Here is a 19,508-nt window from a genome sequence, read left to right as displayed (position 1 = left end):
CCAGTAAGAATTTTTTAATGGCTTAAAAATGAGCCTGTACAAAACCCGCCGTCTTCCGCTCCTCCCAGCTGGCCCCGGTGTCCCGTGAGCTCTATCTCTTCGGCCAGTTGTGCCTGAACCCTCTGCGGAGATACAGGAAAGAGGCTCGCTCCCTCCACCCCTGCAACTCCCATGCTCTCCCCGCTCCCGGGGCCGGCCTGGGAGGTTGGTTCCAAGGGTTCTGAGTCCACGGGTCACTCCTGGTGGTCACGGGGGCCAAAGCCCGTCGGCTGTGAGCAGGGCGAGCACCTGCCGGCAGGACCCCCTCTCTGGCTCCGGAATTAAGCAATGACGTACCCGGGAGGGGTGTGCAGAGGGGACTCAGGGCCTCACGCACAGGCGAGGGGCGTGCCTGACCCAAGTCACACCCCTGGGCTTACAAGGCCCTCATTTTAAATTCTGGGACCCCCTGCCACCCCCGGCAAAGCTTGGGGTTTAGTCCTGCGGGATCATGCCCGGCAGGGCGTGGGCGTGGGGGTTCCCTACGGGGTGCTGGGGAGCAAGTCTGCGCTGGCTGTGTGCGAAGCGAGAGCCCTGGCACCACGCTGTCTCCGACGCCTGAAAGATCCTCAGTCACTCTCTGAGGAAACGTCAGGAAACCAGATTCCCCGTTCAGGTGTCAAAGGTTTACAGGGCCCCTCATGCCCCACCAACAGTGCTCTGGGCTCAGGGCGGTGAGGTGCTGGGGCCCCGGGTGCCGGCCTGCGGCCCACCTACCTGTCCGACTTCCCCGTCGGGAAGGACATGCTTTTGTTCCCTGTGGTCTGCTTGAGCTTTTTGGCTGCAAAGCATTTCTGGGAGAGGGAAACTGTGTTTCAGGGGTGAGGGCGTCCCTGCACGTGCGTGCTGGGGAGTGGGGGGCTGTACAGGGAGGAGTGAGGGCGACACATCCGCCCCGCCCCCCCCCCCCCCGCACCCTCAGTGCCGCTGCCCCAGGGGGGAGTGGGTGTGGGGGGCTCTCAAGCTGGGGGTCTCACCTTGCCAGCCACAGGCTGCTTATTGGGGTCGAACTGGGCGGCCGGTTTGGTTTTGCCGTTCCCTGAAGGGCAACAAAGAGGTGCCCGGGCACGGATGAGCCCCAGGGCCTGCCAAGACTCGAGCGAGCTCCCCGAGCACAGCTCTGTGCTCTGGGGGTGTGGTGGGTGGGGGAGCTCCCGGGGTCGCTGTAACCGGTGCCACCCTGGGAACCAGCCCCCTCCCACACGTGCTGGCGGCGCCACCCACAGCCCACAGGCCGGGCCTCACCCGCAAAGGCCTGGAAGTCAGACGAGCCGTAGTCGAAGGGGGTGAACTCTTTCTCGGGCGCCTCCTCGGGCTCCTCGGGCTTCTTGGGCACTTTGGGCCGTTTCTTCCCTTGCTTCTGGTCGGGGGCGCCGGGGTCACTGGCCGCTCGCTCTCGCTTCTTGGCAGCATTTTCACGCTGTGGGGACAGGGAAGGGGGCAGGGAGAAGGTGAGGCTGAGGAGAGGCCGCAGGCGACACCCAGGGCTCTGCCACTGCCCCTGCTGGTGTGTGTGTGTGTGTGTCCCCACCCTAAACACACGCAAGCCTTCCCGAGGGGGGGACGGTGGGGGGACGGTGGGGGGACGGTGGGGAGACACGGCCAGCAGTTGAGCTGGAGGCCTGAACATCAGCTCTGCCTGCAGGCGCCCAGGTTCAAGCCCTCAGCACCCAGAAGTGACTCCGGAGCACGAGCGGGTGTGGGTCCCCCTGAACACAGCAGGTGCACGTGTGGCTGGCGAGGAGGCCAGGCGGCACCTACGGCGATCTGCTGGCGCACGGACAGGGCCGGCTCTGCGGGCGTCTGCGGCTCCTGCTTGGCCTCCTCCGGGGCAGCTGCAAGACAAGGTCCGGGCGCTTGGTGCTGGGGCGGCCGACTCCCGGCTCCAGCTCTTGTGCCTACCGCACCTCATCCCTCGGCCCACCCCGCCCGGCAGCCTCTCGACCCAGGTCCCAGCCCCCCACCACTGCAGCGCCCATGCCCAGGCCCTTCCTTCCCCGGAGACGCGGCGTCCTGCTGCCCTGCCTGTCCCCTCACGGGCCAGCTGCATGGCCAGCCGGGATTCATGCCGAGGGCAGGCCGCGGAGAGGCGCTACCTGTGGGCTGGGCCACGCTCTTCCTGGCCGTGTCCTTAGAGTCCTTCTGTCCCTGCGCCTGGCTGGCCAGTTTCCAGCGGTTGCTGATCTACAATGAGAAGAGACAGAATGGAACAGGCCTTGCTCAGCCACCCACGGCCGCTTCACTCGGACGGGGTCAGTGGATCGAAGAGCCACAGGCTTCTTCTGGGAGGGGTTTTGGATAACACTCGACGATGCTCAGGGGCTACTCCTGGCTCTGGACTCAGCAATCACTCCTGGCAGTGCTCTGGAGGACCATATGGGATGCTGGGAATCGAACTCAGGTCGGCTGCGTGCAAGAAAAGTGCCCTCCCTACTGTGCTATCACTCCAGCCCCTGAACCATCCACGCTCTGAGCTGCGGATTCCAAACAGAACCACAGCAAGCCCTGCACTAGCCTGACTGATTTAGGACTTTATTGATTTACGGCTCTGATGTTGGGTTAGCTGCCCCCAGTGCCAGGACAGAGGAATCACATCCTCTCTGAAGCAGGAAATGGCTCAGGACACTCCTGGATGACTGGCGGAGGACAAGGCTGAGCCACAGCCGGTGGGGCCCAGGGAGAGAGAACACAGCCAGCACACAGATGGCCCGGCTGGAGCCAACGACCCATGGCACCTGCCTACCCTGCGCAGGGGACGTGGCGCCCAGGGCTGGCCGGGCAGGGAGTGGGGAGGGGAGTTGCTACTCCGCATGCCGCTGACACAGAGCAACCGGGTCCGGCCTGGGAGGGCGAATCCCACTGCCGAGACACTGACAGTCACAGTCAGCTCCAGGCCTGCTGCTGGGAGACCCCGGCTCTTGGGGGCGCGGGTCCCCTCTGCTGAGGACGCCACTTACTTCGTAGATCTTCGAGGAAGGGTCAAACTTGGCTGCTTGGGAAATGTGAGCGTGTTGTTCGAGGGCCGGCAGGAACTGTGGGGAGGGACAAGGCCTGGTCAGCGGCGGAAGCAGTGCACGTTGGGCCCACTTCTCAGGCACTCACCCGGGGCTCTCTGGGAGGACCCCTCTTGGGAGCCCGTGACTCGAGTCCCACCCTGGACCACCTGGCCGGTCTGAGTGTCCAGACAGAGGGCTCCTTCCCCATGCCAGTCCCGCCAGCCCTGCAGTGGCTCCTGCCTACCATCCGAAATGGGTTCTCGAAGGACTCCATGATGCTCCGGGCTTTCTTCTGGGCTACCGTCAGGGGGGCCTGGGCGTCTTCCTCAGCACTTGGCTCCTACGGGCGCAGACAGAAAATGGTCACCACAACCGTTTGTGATGCGAAGACGTGAAGCAGAGAATAAGGAGCGCGATCAGTAACTTAATTCATTAGTAACTTAATTTGCTCTGGGGCGGGAGGGGCCCATGGGGGCAGGCCCAGCCCCAGGACTCCAGCACCCCCAGCCTGTGCTCCCCGAGTTTCTGTTTGGTCAAAACAGAGTCCAGGGGTGAGGTGCTTCCCTACTCACAGCAGACCCGGGTCTGAGGCCTGGGCCCCGCCAGGAGTGAGCCCTGAGTGCAGCTGGGGTCCCCCAAACAAAAACAAAAAGGTTACTGTCCTGGCGGAGTGGGGAGGGGGCTTTCTGCCAACAAGGGGAAGATGGGACGGGCCGGACTTGGACGCTCCATTACCTCGAGCCCGTTTCTCCTGCTAACGGTGACCCACCACGCCCCGGAGCACTCACGAGGGAGCCCCAATCCAGGCCCCGGCCTATTGGGGGTCTCTGAACGCAGGTTGAGTCCAGCCCACTGACTTCAGCTCTGGGGTGGGCCATGTCACGGGGACAAGAGGACAGAGCGGCTGGACTGTATCTGCATGGAGGACGCGGGCCTGGGGGGGCCACGTCAGGTCTCTACATGGACAGTGAGCTCAGAATAGGCTCCAACCGTCCGCCCGGCGCTGTCCCCAGGCCGCAGTCTCTCTCAGAGCACACGCTGCCCCCAGCTCCTCGCTCTGCCCACAAGCACAGGGCAGAGCGATGCCGAGTCCACTCTGGGCACAGGTGCACTCGAGGGGACAGCCTGTGCGGCCAGAGGGTCCACGACCCTGAGGACGGGCAGCAGGTTGGGTTGAGGTGAGCCCAGAGCACCCCCCCACAGCCTCGCCAGCCCGGCCACTGCAGCCGAGGCGGATCCAGCCCCGGGACGTGCCTGGGCGGCACTCACGTTAAACAAGGTGATCACGGCCCTGGCCACGAGGCAGCTGGTGGCCAGCAGGGCTTCCTCCTCCGGCTGGTCTGCAAAGAGGCTGGCCTGTCTCCGCTCCGGCACGGGCCCTGGTGGGGGGGGGGGAAGCAGGCACGTCAGACCCCCGGGTGTGCACAGATGGGGCCCGGGTCCCCAAGCTCTAGGGGGGCTGCCGTTACCACTGCTGGGGACGCCAGGACAGCCGTCTGCCGGGGTGTGGGAGCAGTCGTGAGGGCCAAAGAGGACGTTCTCCAGTCTCTGCGGGGAGAAGGCACCAAGGGTCTGAGTCTCTGCTGGCCGCCGGCTGGCGGGGACACCCACAGGGACAGAGATGACACCCGTGCCTACCTCAGGGTTGGGCAGCGGCCCGCTCTTTCGCACCCCGGAGGTGACTTCCGACTGAGGAGGAAAAGGGCGTGAGAAGCTGCCTGCAAAGGCCCACCCAGCGCCCTCCGGAGCCAAGAGACGAGCAGGGAATGGGGTCCACCCCAACGTTGCCTTCCCCTCCGGGGGTGACCCTGAGACTTCCTGCTCCAACCACCTTTCAAGGGCCCTGACGCAGGTCTGAGTTGCTTCTGCCGAGCACAGATGAGAACACGGGCCCCACGGTGCACCCGGGGCCACTGCAGCAGGGAGCAGGCCCGGGAACGCGGGGGCGGGGCACCCCTCGGGATGCGTCGGGGCTCTGGCCCGACAACCTGTTTTCTTCCAGGGCCCTTGTTTGGGAGCCACAGTGGGGGGACTCAGGGGTCGCTCCCAGCGTGCTTGGGAACCAGGCACCCCCCACTGCCCTCCATGTGCAGAGCCTGCAGCCCCCACCCTGGAGAGCTTCCAGGGAGGCCGCCCATCCATCAGCACCCTCCTTACAGGGCAGCAGGGAGCACCTAGGACAGGGTGCCGGGCACCTGCGGACACTGTAGTGGCCCCTCCCAGCTCAGGCCACGCCCCTTAAGCAGGCCCGGATAGTCCAAGGGGCCACGGGTGAGAGCCGCCTGAGCGGGGACCTCGGCTTGAGACTAGGGCAGCGTTTAGGGGACCGTGTGGGGGTCCTCCCCTGTCTCTGAGCCTTGGCGCCTGCCGGCTAGACAGAGCAGCCAGTGTGTAGAGGTGCCGGGGGCGCGGGGGGGTGAGCGGCAGGGGCCGGCAGTGCCCTACCTTGAGCAGCGGCATCTCTCGCGCCTGCTGGACCAGAAGATGCAGCTCGTTGAGCTGCTGCCGCACGAGAGGAGGGACGGGGCTGCAGCAGGCGATGATGCCCTGAGGCTCCCTGCACGGGGAGGACAGTCACCACCACGGCCAGCCAGCCACGCTGCCGCAGGACGGACAGCACACACCCTGAGCTCAAAGGCTGCGGGAACCAGAGCTCCGGCGCGGATGCCACTGAGACCTCAACTAGCGGCACACAGAGATCCTGCAACGTCCCCGGCAAGGCTGGGGGGCCCGAGAGTCTGCGGCTCTGCCCCTTCACAGGCGCTGACGGCGGGCCCCGCTTCCCGGCTGACACCAGCCTGTGACCTTCACCCCACGGGCACCACGGCCACTGGCCCTGAAAACCACTGCCCAGTGCACGGTCTCCTCGGACACTGCCCCCTGCAGTGACCACCTGGCAGCGTGACTACCGAGGGCCCCAGCCCTGGACACGGACAGGGAACATCCCCAGCCCCCAGCCCTGGACAGACAAGGTACCGTGCCAAGCCCAGTCGACTCACTTGGGAAGCTCCTCTGCGATCTTGAGCATCATGTGGTTCGGCAGGACGTAGCTGGAACAGACACAAGAGTCACACTCTCCACTCAGCCAGGGGACACGAGAGTCACACTCCACTCAGCCAGCGAAGCCCGTCCCCATGCTCTAACCAGCAAGATGCCCGTTTCTCCTCGGTTCAGACCCGCTCCAACTAGAAGCCTCTAGGAAACAAGTCTTGGAGATCAAATTTTGGTCATGGGTCACTCTTGGAGGTGCTCAGGGGCTGAGCCCAGCACTCTGCTCCAGGAAGACCTTTGTTTGTTTGGGGCCACACTGACGGGTCCTCAAGCGTCACTTCTTGTGGTGCTCAGGGGATTATGAGATGCCGGGGATCAAATCTGGGTTGGTGCCTGCAGGGTGAGCGCCCTCCCTGGTGGACTAATACTCTGGCCCCCTTGGGGTCACTTCTGACAGTGCTTCTCGGGGACCCTGTGGGGCCAGCTCAGCCCCAGCCTCACAGGGAAGCCCCAGGCCATTGCGCCATGCCCAGCCTCAGCCTCCCGGGCTCAGCCCCTCACCCGTAGCTCTCATCCTCCCTCCGGGCCGTCTTGTCCCTCCAGGCGAACAGCAGCTGGAAGGCTGTCAGCTGCTGTGTGTTGAGATGCTTCTTCTGCTTCCTGTACAGCTCCAGGTAGGACTCATCCGTGAAGATCGGCTTGACGAATTTCTACAAAATACCAGCGACTACTCAGTATCAGTGGGAACCCAGACATTCCCTGGGCTACTTCGAACCAGGGGATCACTGTCTGGGCCACACCGGGTGGTTCAGTGCTAAGGGCTCACTCCCGGCAGGGCGTGGGCACCACACGGGGTGCTGGGGACCGAACCCGGGTCTGTCTCGTGCAAGGCGAGCGCCCTCCCTCTGGCCCTCCCAGGGCTCCCTTCTCACAAAGGGAGAGGCAGGAGCAGCCGAGGCCGTGGGGGCCCTGGGAGCCGCACCTTGAGGCAGATGTCCCGGCTCCGCTGCCACACCACGCGGGCCTGCACGGGCTGCTCGCCCCCGCGCGCCCACAGCTCCAGCCTCATGCGGTCGTAGATGTAGAGCAGGTAGTGGGTGTCAGCGCGGGCGTAGTGGAGCATTTCCGCGGGCAAAGGCCTGCAGGCACAGAGGACACCGCGCCCTTGGAGGTGGAAGATGGGTGAAAGCCAACACCACACACGCAACCACATCTTCCTGCAGCAAACACCACCAGGCACAGTGCCCAGGGAGAGTCAGAGAGGGCCGCGGGGTACGGATGTGGGGAACAAGGGGCCCGCTGGAGCACAGGACAGTGGGCCGGGCACTTCGCCTTGCGTGCAGCTGACCCGGCCTGGATTCTTCGCCCCCCATCCGGCCCCCAGGCCTGCCAGGAGAAGGTCCTGAGCACCTCCATGTATGGCCCCAAACCAAAAAAATAAAGGGAGAGGGGCTGGCGCTCATAGGGAGGGGGTCTGCCCTGCATCTAGATGACCAGGTTCAATCCCCAGCATCCCATATGGTTCCCTGAGCTTGCCAAGAGTAATTCCCGAGCACAGAGCCAAGCGTAACACTGAGCATTGCTGGGTGTGATCCAAAATCCTGAAAAAAAAAAAAAAAACCCCCACCCAAACAGAAGTAGGGAGTGATTTTCTGATTTTCCTATGAGGGAGTCTGGGCCACACCCCTCAGTGCTGACGGTCACCACTGGCTCTGTGCTCGGGGGACGGTGCGTGGTGGCAGGGAAGGGGCCACAGCCAGCGGCGTGCAAGGCGGCGTCTTCCCCAGAGGGCCAGACTTTTCGCTTTTTGTTTCTGGGTCTGCTTCTGACTTTGCGCTCAGGTACTGCTCCAGGTGGGCTCTGGGGACCATTATGGGGTCCCGGGGATCAAACCTGGATCTGCAGCTTGCAAGGCAAGCGCCCCAGTGCCCCGGCCCCCGAGAGAGAAGCCAGCCACTTGGAAGCGACCCTGCAGGCAAGACGATGATCTGACTCTGGGGCAGACGCTTCTCACAGGCCTAACCAACTCAGTGCCTCAGGGCCTCTCAGACTCTCCCGAGAGCATCTCACACACACACAGACTGGGTTCCACTGAGACCCGCGTGGACAAACACTGCCATGACTGTCCGTCTTCTCTTGACCACTGTTTCCACGAAGCCAGGGGAACTGATCTCAGATTAACCTAAGAATTCCTGTTGTGGGGGCTGGAGTGATAGCACAGCGGGAGGGCCTTTGCCTTGCATGCGGCCGACCCGGGGTTTGATCCCCAGCATCCCAGAGGGTCCCCTGAGCACTGCCAGGAGTAATTCCTGAGTGCAGAGCAGGGAGTCAGCCCTGAACACTGCTGGGTGGGACCCAAAAAGTAAAAAAAAATATATAAATAAATAAAAAGACTTCCTGTTGTACTTATGCGCATGCAAACAGCCATCCACATTCACCCCGAGACCTCAACAGTGTTACAGCCTGGACACGCGTCTCTGCCCAGGAGGCCGCGCACTGACCGGATCCTCCAGTCGGCCAGCTGGTACTGCTTGTTGGACTCCACGCCGCAGTAGACCTTCAGCAGGTGGTCCAGGGAGTGGCGGCCCAGGCTGAGGAGACGCGCGGCCTGGTGGGTGTCGAACATGTTCACCACATACAGCCCGAAGTCCTTCTGCAGCCACTCGATGTCAGAATCCGCACCGTGGAAGACCTGGGACAAAGCCACCGTCACGCAGGGTGACAACAGGGGCCACTTGCACTCTGGAGACCAGTGGCCTCCGGTGTGAGGCAAGGGCTCTCCTGCTCAGCCGCGGCCGGGGTCGGTTGCAAACGCCTATTCTGACGTGGGCTTCAGCGCTCCACTCCTGAGACACATTCTCAGAGGCAGGAACTGCTGCTGGAGCAGCGGGTCTAGCTCCCAGTGCCAGCATTAAGGCCAAACGAGCTGGAGAGCTGCCGTGGGAGGCAGGGAGCTCGGCTCACCGGGGTCGCAGCGGCCGCAACACTGGTTCAAACCCTGGCACCACGTCTGTGGCCCTGAGCACCGCTAAGGGGTACTTCTAGTGCCAGATGTGGCCGAACCCTCCCCTGCAAAATTGGGGTTTAATTCCCAGCATCCCACACGGTCCTTCTAGCACCCCCAGGAGTAATTCCTGAGTGCAGTGCCAGGAGGAACTCCTGAGAATCTCTGGGTGTGGTTCAAAACCAAACCAAACAAAACAAAAAGAAAAGATTCAGCATCTTCCCGGGAGGTGAAGTGCTTTGTCTGAGCTCTGTGTTCTGGGCCATACCCGGCGGTGCTCAGGGCTCACTCCAGCCGGGAGCTGGCCGGGCCGGGCCAGCGCCGGAGCAGGCGGCTGACCTTGACGATGGCGGGGTCCGTGAAGCTCTCGTTGAGGATGTACATGTCACTGCGCAGCTCCAGCGTGTCGATGATGAAATCCTCGGTGCGGGTGGAGATCTGCATCAGGCAGGTCAGGCCCAGGAAGCTCCGGTAGGAGTGGTGCTAGCAGGGCGGAGAGGATGTGGCTGTCCTGGGCTCTGTCCGCGGCTCCGTGGGCAGCGTGAGACCCACAGTGCAGGGCGCACGAGCTCCAACCGCGCTTCTCAGCGGCGATAACCCAACGCCTCCCCCTCGCTCATGCCCAGGCTACCTCCAAGTCCACGGCGAATTCCTGACACGCCAGGAGCTTCTCGTTGAGTTCCGCGAGCTGCTCCAGCGAGGTGACAAAGTGGCAGGGCGTTTCCTCCACGGGCCTGTAGGTCTGCGTCCCAGAGCACAGGAGAGAGGCAGTGGGCAACCAGCCACCACCAAAACGCAAACAGGGCCAGGAATTCACAGGAAGCCCAGCGTGCTTCGACGGATCTTTCCTGTTCTTCCCGACCACCAAGGGCCACCCCGAGACCACATCTGGCACTGACCTGGGGCTGAGGCTTCTGAAGCGCTGAATCCGGGGGGGTGAAATGATCGAGTTCATACTGATATGGATGTGCAAACCTGCATACATCAAAACTCGGTTAACAAATGACAGTACGGCGATGGGACTGGGTCAGTCATGTGCAAGGCCAGTGTCCTGCCTGCTGCACCATCGCTCTGCCCAGGTTTCTAAATTTTTTTTGGGGGGGATGGGTGGGGACAGCTTGGGCATCACCCAGAGGTGCCCAGGAGTCATCCCTGACAGTGCTCAGGGGCCATGTGCAATGCTGGGATCAAACCACAGCCTTCACCCCACCCCAGCCTGACCCAGAGCCCCACGGTCTCTAATCTGTACTTATGTAGAGGCTCTGGGCTATATCCAGAATCATTTATGATTTACCTAGCTTGGCTTCTGGAGTCAGACCCAGCAGCATGAAAGCAGCACGAAAGGGTGACTCCTGGCAGTGCTGGGAGAACCTTATGTGAGGTTGGGGTCAGCACATGCAACGCAAGCAAACACCCTACCGCTGGGACTATCTTTTGGGCCCAGATATGTCTAATTCCATTACAAATTGAGGCCGGAACAATAGTACAGTGGGGAGGGTGCTTGTCTTGCACAGGGTTGACCCGGGTTTGACCCCTGGCATCCCATGTGGTCCTCTGAAATTCCCCAAGAGTAATTACTGAGTGCAGAGCCAGGAGTAACCCCTGGGCATCGCTGTGGGTGATTCAACCCCTCCCCCCCAATTTTTTTTTTAATCAAAATATTAAAAAATCAAGGGGCCAGAGGCACAGCAGGAAGGGTACTTGCCTTTGACGGGGCCAACCCAGATTTGGTCCCTAGCACCCCATAGGGTCCCCAGAGCCCCACCTGGAGTAATCCCTGAGTAGAGCCAGGAGTAAGCAGAGAGAACTGCTGGATGCCCCCCCCACCCCCCGTGGTCTCTACCACAGGGCTGGAAGCACCCCGAGGTGGCCAAGACCTGCTTGACTGTGCTTGCAGGACTGCGCACAGGGCAGGAGGCCCTACCGGGGAAGGTGAATTCACTCACTTCTTTTTTCCATTTGCTTTTTGGGTCACATCCAGTGATGCTCAGGGGGCCCTACTGGGCTGCTGGGGCTCGAACCTGGGTTGGCTGCATGCAAGGCAAACGCCCTACCCTCTGTGCTACAGCCCCGCCCCCCCCACCCTACTCTGCGCTTCCTGTCGCACAGAGGGAGACAGGAACTGCGGGGTCAGGCACCCACACTCACATGTCCTGCTCCACCCGCTGGGTGCGCTGCTGGTGGAGGAAGTCGGCCAGGGCAGGGGGCACGTCCAGGTCCTCCGGCCGGTCCTTGGGGCGCTCCCGACTTTCCTTGGACAGCGCTAGAGATGGAAGCAGGCCGAGGGTCGCGCGGCTCCACCCCTCGAAGGGAAGCTTCCCGAGAACCTGTCCCGGGCTGGAGGCCCCCGCTTACCCAGAGGGAGGGGTTTCTGGGCATTTGGCTTGACGAAGATCTTCGGAACAAACGGCGTGTTGGAATTGTCAACCTTCTCTCGGAACTTAAGCTGTGGCCGCACGATATTCTTCGCATGGAGCAGCCGGAATGTTTCCGATTTCGTTTTTTTGCTATACTCTCCCGCCTGTGATCAACAAATAGTTCAGAACACACGGAATAACAAGCCAGGGCGGGAGCGGGAGAGAGTTTGCAAGTGGTGGCACCTCAGAGGGGTTCAATCCCAGCACTATACGTACAGTGCCCTGAAACCCACCAGGAGTGATCCCTGAGCAAAGCCGGGTGTGGTCCAACACCCCCGTCCCGTACCGCCCCCCACAAAAAAGCAAGAGCATCCCACATTCCTAGAATCACTGGCAGAAGAGTATGTGTGATGTGTGCAGACTGGCAGAACTGGGGCTGGTGCAGAGTGAAGCAGAGAGGGAGGGCGGAATGAGGTTGCGTTTATGAGAATAAGTGAGCTCCGTGTCCAACAACTAGAAGAAGAACAAGAACTTGAATGGGAAAAGCCCCTTTATTCCTCTTGGGGGTCGGTGGCTTCCCAGTTGGTGCTCCGGAGCCCCAGGGCCTTCCTGGCAATCTGGGCCGCAGTGGGAGGACTCAGTGCTGCTCAGGCCCCGGCACTAAACTTCTGGGCTGTCTCTCTGGCCCAAAGACCCTCACTGACAAAGCCGCCCACAGGAGCTCAAGACCCCTGACCCATCCTCACCTTCCGGTTCCAGCTGGACACTATGGTTTCGGGGACTCGCAGCCCCGTGGGCAGGATGGGTTGCTGGTTCTTACTCACACCAGACGCTTCGTCCAGTAAGATGCCCTGGCAGGCGGAGGAATATCAGCTTAGATCTTGTTAATTTTCCTTAATGACTTAAACTCCCAAGAGCATGATTTGGAAGATATGTGAGAACACACAGAAGGAGGGGAGAGGCTGAGGAGCTGACACAGGGGAGGGCGTTGGCCTTGCACACGGCCGGCCTGGGTTGGATCCCCGGCACCCATATGGTCCCCTGAGCATTGCCAGGAGTGATCCCTGAGTGCAGAGCCAGGAGTAACCCCTGAGCATCACAGGGCATGGCCCCCAATAAAAAAACAAAGTAGAAAAGGTGATTAGGCGTGTACCCAAGCGGTTCAAGTATTATTCGTTCTAAGACAGGGCAGCGATCAGCCACGCTCATCCCTTGGTTGATACTCCTGAAGCTATTCGGTGGCTGAAGACTGAGCTGGTGTACAAAGACCCTCGACTGCACGAAGGAAACACAGAAGCACAGATTCTGAGAACAGAGGCCGTGCTGTGGGCTGCTGAGGCACATGTGGACACGGACAGCTGGGCTGTCCAGAGCAGAACCTGACACCCTTGCTCGGGAGATGGGATGGCACTTGGTCTGGGGGTCAGGACAGGGGGACCGGGACCTCACTATGTGCAGAACCTCCCCAGCCACATGTGCTTTGCAGCTGTACCTCACGGTTAGGTTCTAGCACCAGACCTGCACACACGCACACACGCATGGCAAGTACTGCCTCCGGCCTGTCCTACAAGTCAGCGCGTCACAGGACTGGAGTCACAGTGAAAATGGCGCTAACCACCCGGGCCTCGAGAGCAGATGGCCCGAGTGCTCAGAATCGCAGCGTCCACGAGAGCCACCGAGAACCCAGCAGCTTTGTCTGCCAGCCTGGGGCTGCGCAGACTTCTGGCCGCACCAAGGTGTGTGCGAGCAGCACAAAAACGGGGTGTGGCCCCGGCAGGCACGAACTACCACATAAAAGAAATGCGCCGAGTTCCGGCTGGCTCCAGAGGCTGCTTCTCTGGCGACAGTCAGAGCTGCAGCTGGGGAGTTACTTGCAAGCAGGCACGCGGACAAGAGGCAGCCGTGTGAAGACGCCTGTGTCCCCTGAGCCTTGAATAGAGCCCAGGCCCTTACTCTGTTGTCGCTGTTCCAGGAAGATGCAACCAACAGGGGCCAGAGAGAGCGCGTGGCCCCAACGGCCGAGCACATGCTCCGCATGTCACGTGGGAGGCCCGGGTTCAAGCCCCAGCACCACCTGGTTCTCTGAGCACCTCCGGGGGGGTCACCGTGGAGCACGGCCGGTGCAGCTCACCTTCCGCCCCCTCCGAAAAGGGACCCAGGGAGGAAGGTGAAATACTCGCCACTCTTTCCAGGATAACATCGTTGGTGTCAACCAACAAATCAAACTTGTCCTCCAGCTCTGTCACTTTGCTGCGGTCCTTGATGTTGCTCCGACAGCCGTGGTACTGCATCACTCTGCTCATGCTGCGGATGGAGAGTGCGGTTAGTCTGTGGACCGCTTCTGCCAGGAGTCGACAGTCCGGGGAAAGCTCTGGAAGCGGAGGCCCCCTCGCTTCACTTTCCATCCGTCCCCCCTTCTTTCTACTCCCTGTGAGGAGGACTGAACCCAGGGTCTCAGGCATACAGGGCACGTACTACAGCACGGACAGCTACAGTCCCACACCCCCAAAGACTGCTCGGACCTTGACTCTGCCATGTACAGTGCTAAGTCAATGATGTCCTCCTGGTTAGCTGCCTTTATTTTGGGGCCAAGAGCCTTATTTCTTTTTTGGGGGGAGGCTCCCAAATTCAAGCCAAGGGACCCCACCTGCAATTCTTTTCTTTCTTTCTTTCTTTCTTTCTTTCTTTCTTTCTTTCTTTTGCTTTTTGGGTCACACCTGGCGATGCTCAGGGGTTACTCCTGGCTCTGCACTCAGGAGTTACTCCTGGTGGTGCTCAGGGGACCATATAGGATGCTGGGATTCAAACCCGGGTCGGCCGCGTGCAAGGCAAAAGCCCTACCCACTGTGCTATCTCTCCAGCCCCTGCAATTCTTTTCTTTCTCTCTTTTTAATTGCTTTCTGGGCCACACCCAGGAATGCTCAGGGGTTACTCCTGACTCTTCATTCAGGAATCACTTCTGGTGATGCTTTGGAGACCATATGGGACGTGGGGAATTGAACCCTGGTCGGCTGCATGCAAGGCAAACGCCCTCCCCGTTGTACTACTGCTCCGGCCCCTGCCAGCGGTTGAGCGGAGGCCAGAGGATGCCACACTGCTTGGGCTTTGCGGGGCTGGGGCTTACCAGGGACAGCCTGGCAGGACGGGGGGACCATGCGGTCCTGGGAATCAAACCAGGTTGAGGCACGTGCTCAGGTGCCGTAACCAAGGTACTAGCTCTCAGCTTCCTGCACTGAAACAAAAATTAGTTAGGGACCCGAGAGAGAGTACAGTGGGGAAGGAACTTGTCTCACACGTGGCTGAACTAGGTTTGATTCCTGGCACCCGACATGGTCCCCAGAGCACCGCCAGGAGGGATTCCGGAGTGCAGACCAGGAGTAACCCCAGAGCATGGCGAGCTGTGGCCCAAACCGCCCCCAAGAAAATAGACAGGTGACAGTACAATGGGTAAGGTGTCAGTCTTGCACACGGCCAACCGGGTTTGATCTCTCACACCACACGACATTCCTGAGTTCCGCCAAGAGCGATCTCTGAGCACCAAGCTAGGAGTCAGCCCTGAGCACTGCTGGGTGTGGCTGCCCCTTCCCCCCAGACCCAAGACCAAAAAAAAAAAAAAACCAACAACGACTGGAGGGGCCAGGGAGGTAATCAGAATGGCTGGGTGCATATCTAGCATACAGGAGCCCCAGGGTCCATCCTGGGCACTGAACGTGACCCTGGTGGCCCCCGAGCAGCAGAGAGTATTAACACTGATTAGCTGAGTATTGCTGGGAGTGGCCCCCAGCTGCCCCCCAATAAAAAGTTAAACCGAAAATTTATAAAACACCATTTCTCTAATCAAAATCCACGGTCTCATTTATAGCTTCTAAAATTCGGTTTGGGTTTCCCCCCTGCCACGGCCCTGGCTGTGCCCAGGGACATCACTCACTCCTAGCTGTTTTCAGGGGATCGCTCGGGCGGAGCTCAGAGGACCAGACGGGATGCCGGGGACGAACCCGGAAGGCACCTTACCCCCGTCTCTCGGTACTACCTCTTCGGCCCCGCATTCACACGCTTCCTGGCTCCTCACTGCACAGCAAGTGTAGGTGAGAAAAGACACACACACACACACACACCCTCCCTCCCCCCTACTGAAGCACGGAGACGCTCTCCACGACTGTCCGGACACACACCCACACTCCCCCCCCCCACCCCAATGAAGCACGGCTGTTTCTCACCCCGACCCCACAGAACCTACCACTGAAGCAGCCGGTCTCCCTGGGTCTCACAGAAGGCCTGGAAGCCGGGGAAACTCCGGTAAAAGTCATACTCGTCGCCGAACTGCGGCAGGCCCCCGGATGCCTTGGTGACAGCCACCACCGACCCGAGTGCAAACTGTTGCCAAGGAGAGCACAAGTTTCAGACGCGGAGTCCCGCCTGGCCCTCGGCAAGTCTGCCCGTTCCCGTTCCCGCCAGAGTGGGACGTTCACAGGGTTCATTTCGGACACACCTAACACCCACGAACTGCGGATTCAACCTCGGGCCTCCAGGCTGCAGGGGCAAAGCCTCAGGGCAAACGGAAAAGCAGCTTCCGGGGAGCAGTCGTTGGAGGGTAGGAGGGAGACTCTCATAGTACGGCAGTCTCGGTGTGATTCTGCGCACCACCACCCATTCGCTGTGCTCTTGGGTAAGTCATCTCATCACACACACGCACCCACGGGTGCACACATACACACACCCCACCCATGGGTGCTCACACAAACACCCATGGGTGCTCACACAGACACCCCATGGGTTCGCACATACACACACACAGACATGGGTGCTCACAGACAAACCCGCCCGTGCATGCTCATGCCCACACACCCATGAGTGCTCAGAGACACCCCCCGATGGGTGAACACAGACACCATCATCCACGGGTGCTCACACAGACACACCCACACCCATGGTTGCACACGCAGACACACACCCATACGTGCTCACACACACACCCATGGGTGCTCACAGACACCCATGGTGCACGCATACACATACCCATGGGTGCTCACATATACACACACACACCCATGGATGCTCACACATACACAACCATGGGTGCTCATGCCCACACACCCATGGGTGCACACATACACACCCTGCCTATGGGTGCTCACACAGACACACCCCCCCATGCGTGCTCACACACACCCATGGGTGCTCACACATACATACACACCCATGGGTGCTCACACATACATACACCCATGGGTGTTCATGCCCACACACCCATGGGTGCACACATACACACTCCCGCCAAGGGTGCTCACACACATACCCATGGGTGCTCATACCCACACACCCATGGGTGCTCACACACACACCCCCATGGGTGCACACATACATACCCCGCCCATGGGTGCTCACACAGACACAGACATGGGTGCTCATGCCCACACACCCATGGGTGCACACACAGACACACACTCATGCGTACTCACACACACACCCGTGGGTGTTCAGACACCCATGGTGCATGCATACACACACCCATGGGTGCTCACACATACACACACACCCACCCATGGGTGCTTACACAGACACACACACCCATGGGTGCTCACACATACACACACACACCTGTGGGTGCTCACACATACACACACACCCGTGGGTGCTCACACATACACACACCCCCATGGGTGCTCACACAGACACACACACCCCCATGGGTGCACACATACACACCCCGCCCATGGGTGCTCACACAGACACACACACACCCATGGGTGCTCACACACACACACACACACACACACACACACCTGTGGGTGCTCACATACACACCCTGCCCATGGGTGCTCACACATACACACACACACACACCCATGGGTGCTCACACATACACAGACATGGGTGCTCATGCCCACACACCCATGGGTGCACACACAGACACACACCCATGCGTGCTCACACACACACACGCGGGTGCTCACAGACACCCATGGGTGCTCACACAGCCCCCCCCCACGGGCGCTTAGTGGGCGCTGGGGCTGGAAGCGGGTCTCCCGCGGGTGAGCGTTCGTGGGGTCCTTCCTCGGGACGGTCCCCCCGGGCTCAACTCGACCCCCGCGCCCCCGCGCCCCCCGCGCCACGCACGCCAGGAGCCAGGAGCAGCCCCGGGCGCGACCCCGAGGAGCAGCGAGCCGGTGGCCGCGGGCGGCGCGCACGGGGCCGGCGAGGGGCGCGGCGGCGTCCGGCGGGCGCGGGCCCCGCGGCAGCAGCGGGCCGGGGCGCCCCCGGGGTCGAACCCGCGCCGGGCCCGCCCGCGGACTCACCTTCACGAAGCTGTCGGCGTCCGGGAAGCCCGGCAGCACCATCGCCTCGGGCTCGGCGGCCGGCGGGGCCTTGGGCGGCGCCATCTTGGCGGCCAGCATGGCATCTTCTCGCGAGAGCGCCGGGCCGCGCGTGCGCAGTGCGCCGGGGCGGGGCCGGGGGCGGGGCCGGCGGGGGGCGGGGCGCCCGGCTGGTCCGCGGGCGGGGCTGGCTGCAGCCGCCCCTGCTCGCCCGGGTTCGTTTCCGACGGGTCCCACGCAGGCCGCCTCCCGAGGGAGAGTCGGAACGGGGCCGCCGCGGTCGCGGCTCGGGAGGTGCATGCAGAGCCCCTCCGCCCTCACCCCAGGCCCCCGAAACCCCCGTGCGAGGGACCCTGGGGCTGGAGGGGCTGCACGGTAACCCCCTTGCAGCGGGCACGGCTTAAAACCGTTATGGGTTGGTGGCGGTGTTGCTCGGAATATCCCATCAGCGGCATCCCCCCCCCCCACTTAGTATGTCCTGGCAGCCACCAAATACCTGCGCACCTCCTCCGCCCCACCCCCAGGAGTGACCCCTGAGCACAGAGCCAGGAGTAAACCCTGAACACAGCCAGGTGTGGACCCCAAACAAAGCGGCAGCAAAATATGTGTATATGTAGATAGTATGTGTCTATGTATGTGTCTATATATGTGTGTATAAAGTCTTATGCATGAGTCTATAAGGATTAAAACGATTACTGCCTCTCTATTTTTGCGAGGGCCATACCCAACAGTGCTCGGGACTTAATCCAGGTTCTGCAGTCAGGAATTACGCCCGCCTGGTGGTGCCCAGAGGCCATATGGGACGCGGAGGATTGGCGCGCGCTGTACTCTCCTCCCTGCTACTAGCATCTCTTACTGAGACTTAGAACTGATTCTTTGGCAGGGGGCACCTGAAAGTGCGGCCGAATGCCAGGCAAGTACCATATTTTTGGGGGAACCACACCCAGTGGTAATCAGAGCTTTTTCCTGGCGCTGTGCTCAGTGAACACTCCTGGTGGTGCTTGGGGGCCATCTGGGGTACCAGGGACTGAACAGGGGTCAGCCATGTGTAAAGCCGGCCCTTCACCTCTAAGACTCTCTGGTCAGTGAACCTGAACAATTCGTATGGAGGACCCACTCAGCAGTGCTCAGCAACCACCCCCTGATGCAGTACCAGGGACTCAAGCCTGGGCCCTTTCACCCTACGATCTCTCCAGCCCCATTACTTCTGTTCCTGGATCTTCTAGCAAAACTTTAGGAAACGTCCCCACGGACGAGGTGAACTGAGTGGGGCTTCCGGTGCCCTCCACACTTCCCCCGCCTGGGAGAGCCCTGCTCCTGCCCCCAGCCTATTGTTGGCATCGGGGGTCCGACATAGGCCATGACACGGTCCTCGCCCACCTCTCCCCTCCAGCTGTTTGCTAGCTTGTCACTGTGGTGCCGCCCGCCTTCTGTTTGAATTCTACTTACTCTTCAGCAGGCCTGACTGGTGGCAGGGGGACTGTCTCCCTGGCCAACTTCCTCCCTGAGGCACCGAGTATCCCCCGTGCAGGCAGCAGTGTTCAGGTTGCATTTTGGCCTGGCCTGAGGAGATGGGTGAGGAACTGTGTGGGGAGGGGTGGGGAGAGTCCTAGAAGACCCAGAAGGCATTTTTTTTCTTTTTAACATTTACACACACACACACACACACACACACACACACACACACACACACATTCCTGTCTGGGAACACCTGTAAAGGTGATAAGAGGCTGCCCTAAAAGCTTCCATCCCTCTCGGAGAGCCTGGCAAGCTACCTGTGGCATACTCGATATGCCAAAATTTGTGA

At 61.1% G+C, this 19,508-nt stretch overlaps 1 protein-coding gene across 2 annotated transcripts; it reads right to left on the bottom strand.

Annotated features, from left to right (window-relative positions):
- On the bottom strand, positions 1–17,805 carry EXOSC10 (exosome component 10). Of its 2 annotated transcripts, none has more exons than XM_056110871.1 (25): positions 17,684–17,805; positions 15,625–15,761; positions 13,564–13,691; positions 12,134–12,238; positions 11,386–11,551; positions 11,179–11,293; positions 9,930–10,005; positions 9,662–9,772; positions 9,370–9,513; positions 8,528–8,718; positions 7,009–7,165; positions 6,588–6,736; positions 6,035–6,085; positions 5,481–5,592; positions 4,674–4,724; positions 4,505–4,583; positions 4,305–4,414; positions 3,280–3,375; positions 2,997–3,071; positions 2,136–2,223; positions 1,801–1,874; positions 1,285–1,459; positions 1,017–1,078; positions 757–833; positions 1–122 (listed from the first exon to the last, which is right to left on the bottom strand). In XM_056110871.1, exons 3-25 carry the CDS (start codon positions 13,585–13,587, stop codon positions 92–94), a joined length of 2,319 nt encoding a protein of 772 aa, XP_055966846.1. In that variant the 5' UTR covers positions 13,588–13,691; positions 15,625–15,761; positions 17,684–17,805; the 3' UTR covers positions 1–91. The 2 variants fall into 2 exon arrangements, with proteins under 2 accessions (XP_055966846.1, XP_055966847.1); XM_056110872.1 differs by having other exon boundaries at positions 13,568–13,691; positions 17,684–17,799.
- Between the last annotated feature and the right edge of the window lie 1,703 nt (positions 17,806–19,508).

Source organism: Sorex fumeus, unplaced genomic scaffold, assembly GCF_029834395.1.
Source record: "Sorex fumeus unplaced genomic scaffold, SorFum_2.1 ptg000011l, whole genome shotgun sequence".
NCBI classification, from domain to species: domain Eukaryota; kingdom Metazoa; phylum Chordata; class Mammalia; order Eulipotyphla; family Soricidae; genus Sorex; species Sorex fumeus.
The sequence above is the reverse complement of the archived record's forward strand: the minus strand, read 5'-3'. Positions and strand labels throughout refer to the sequence as shown.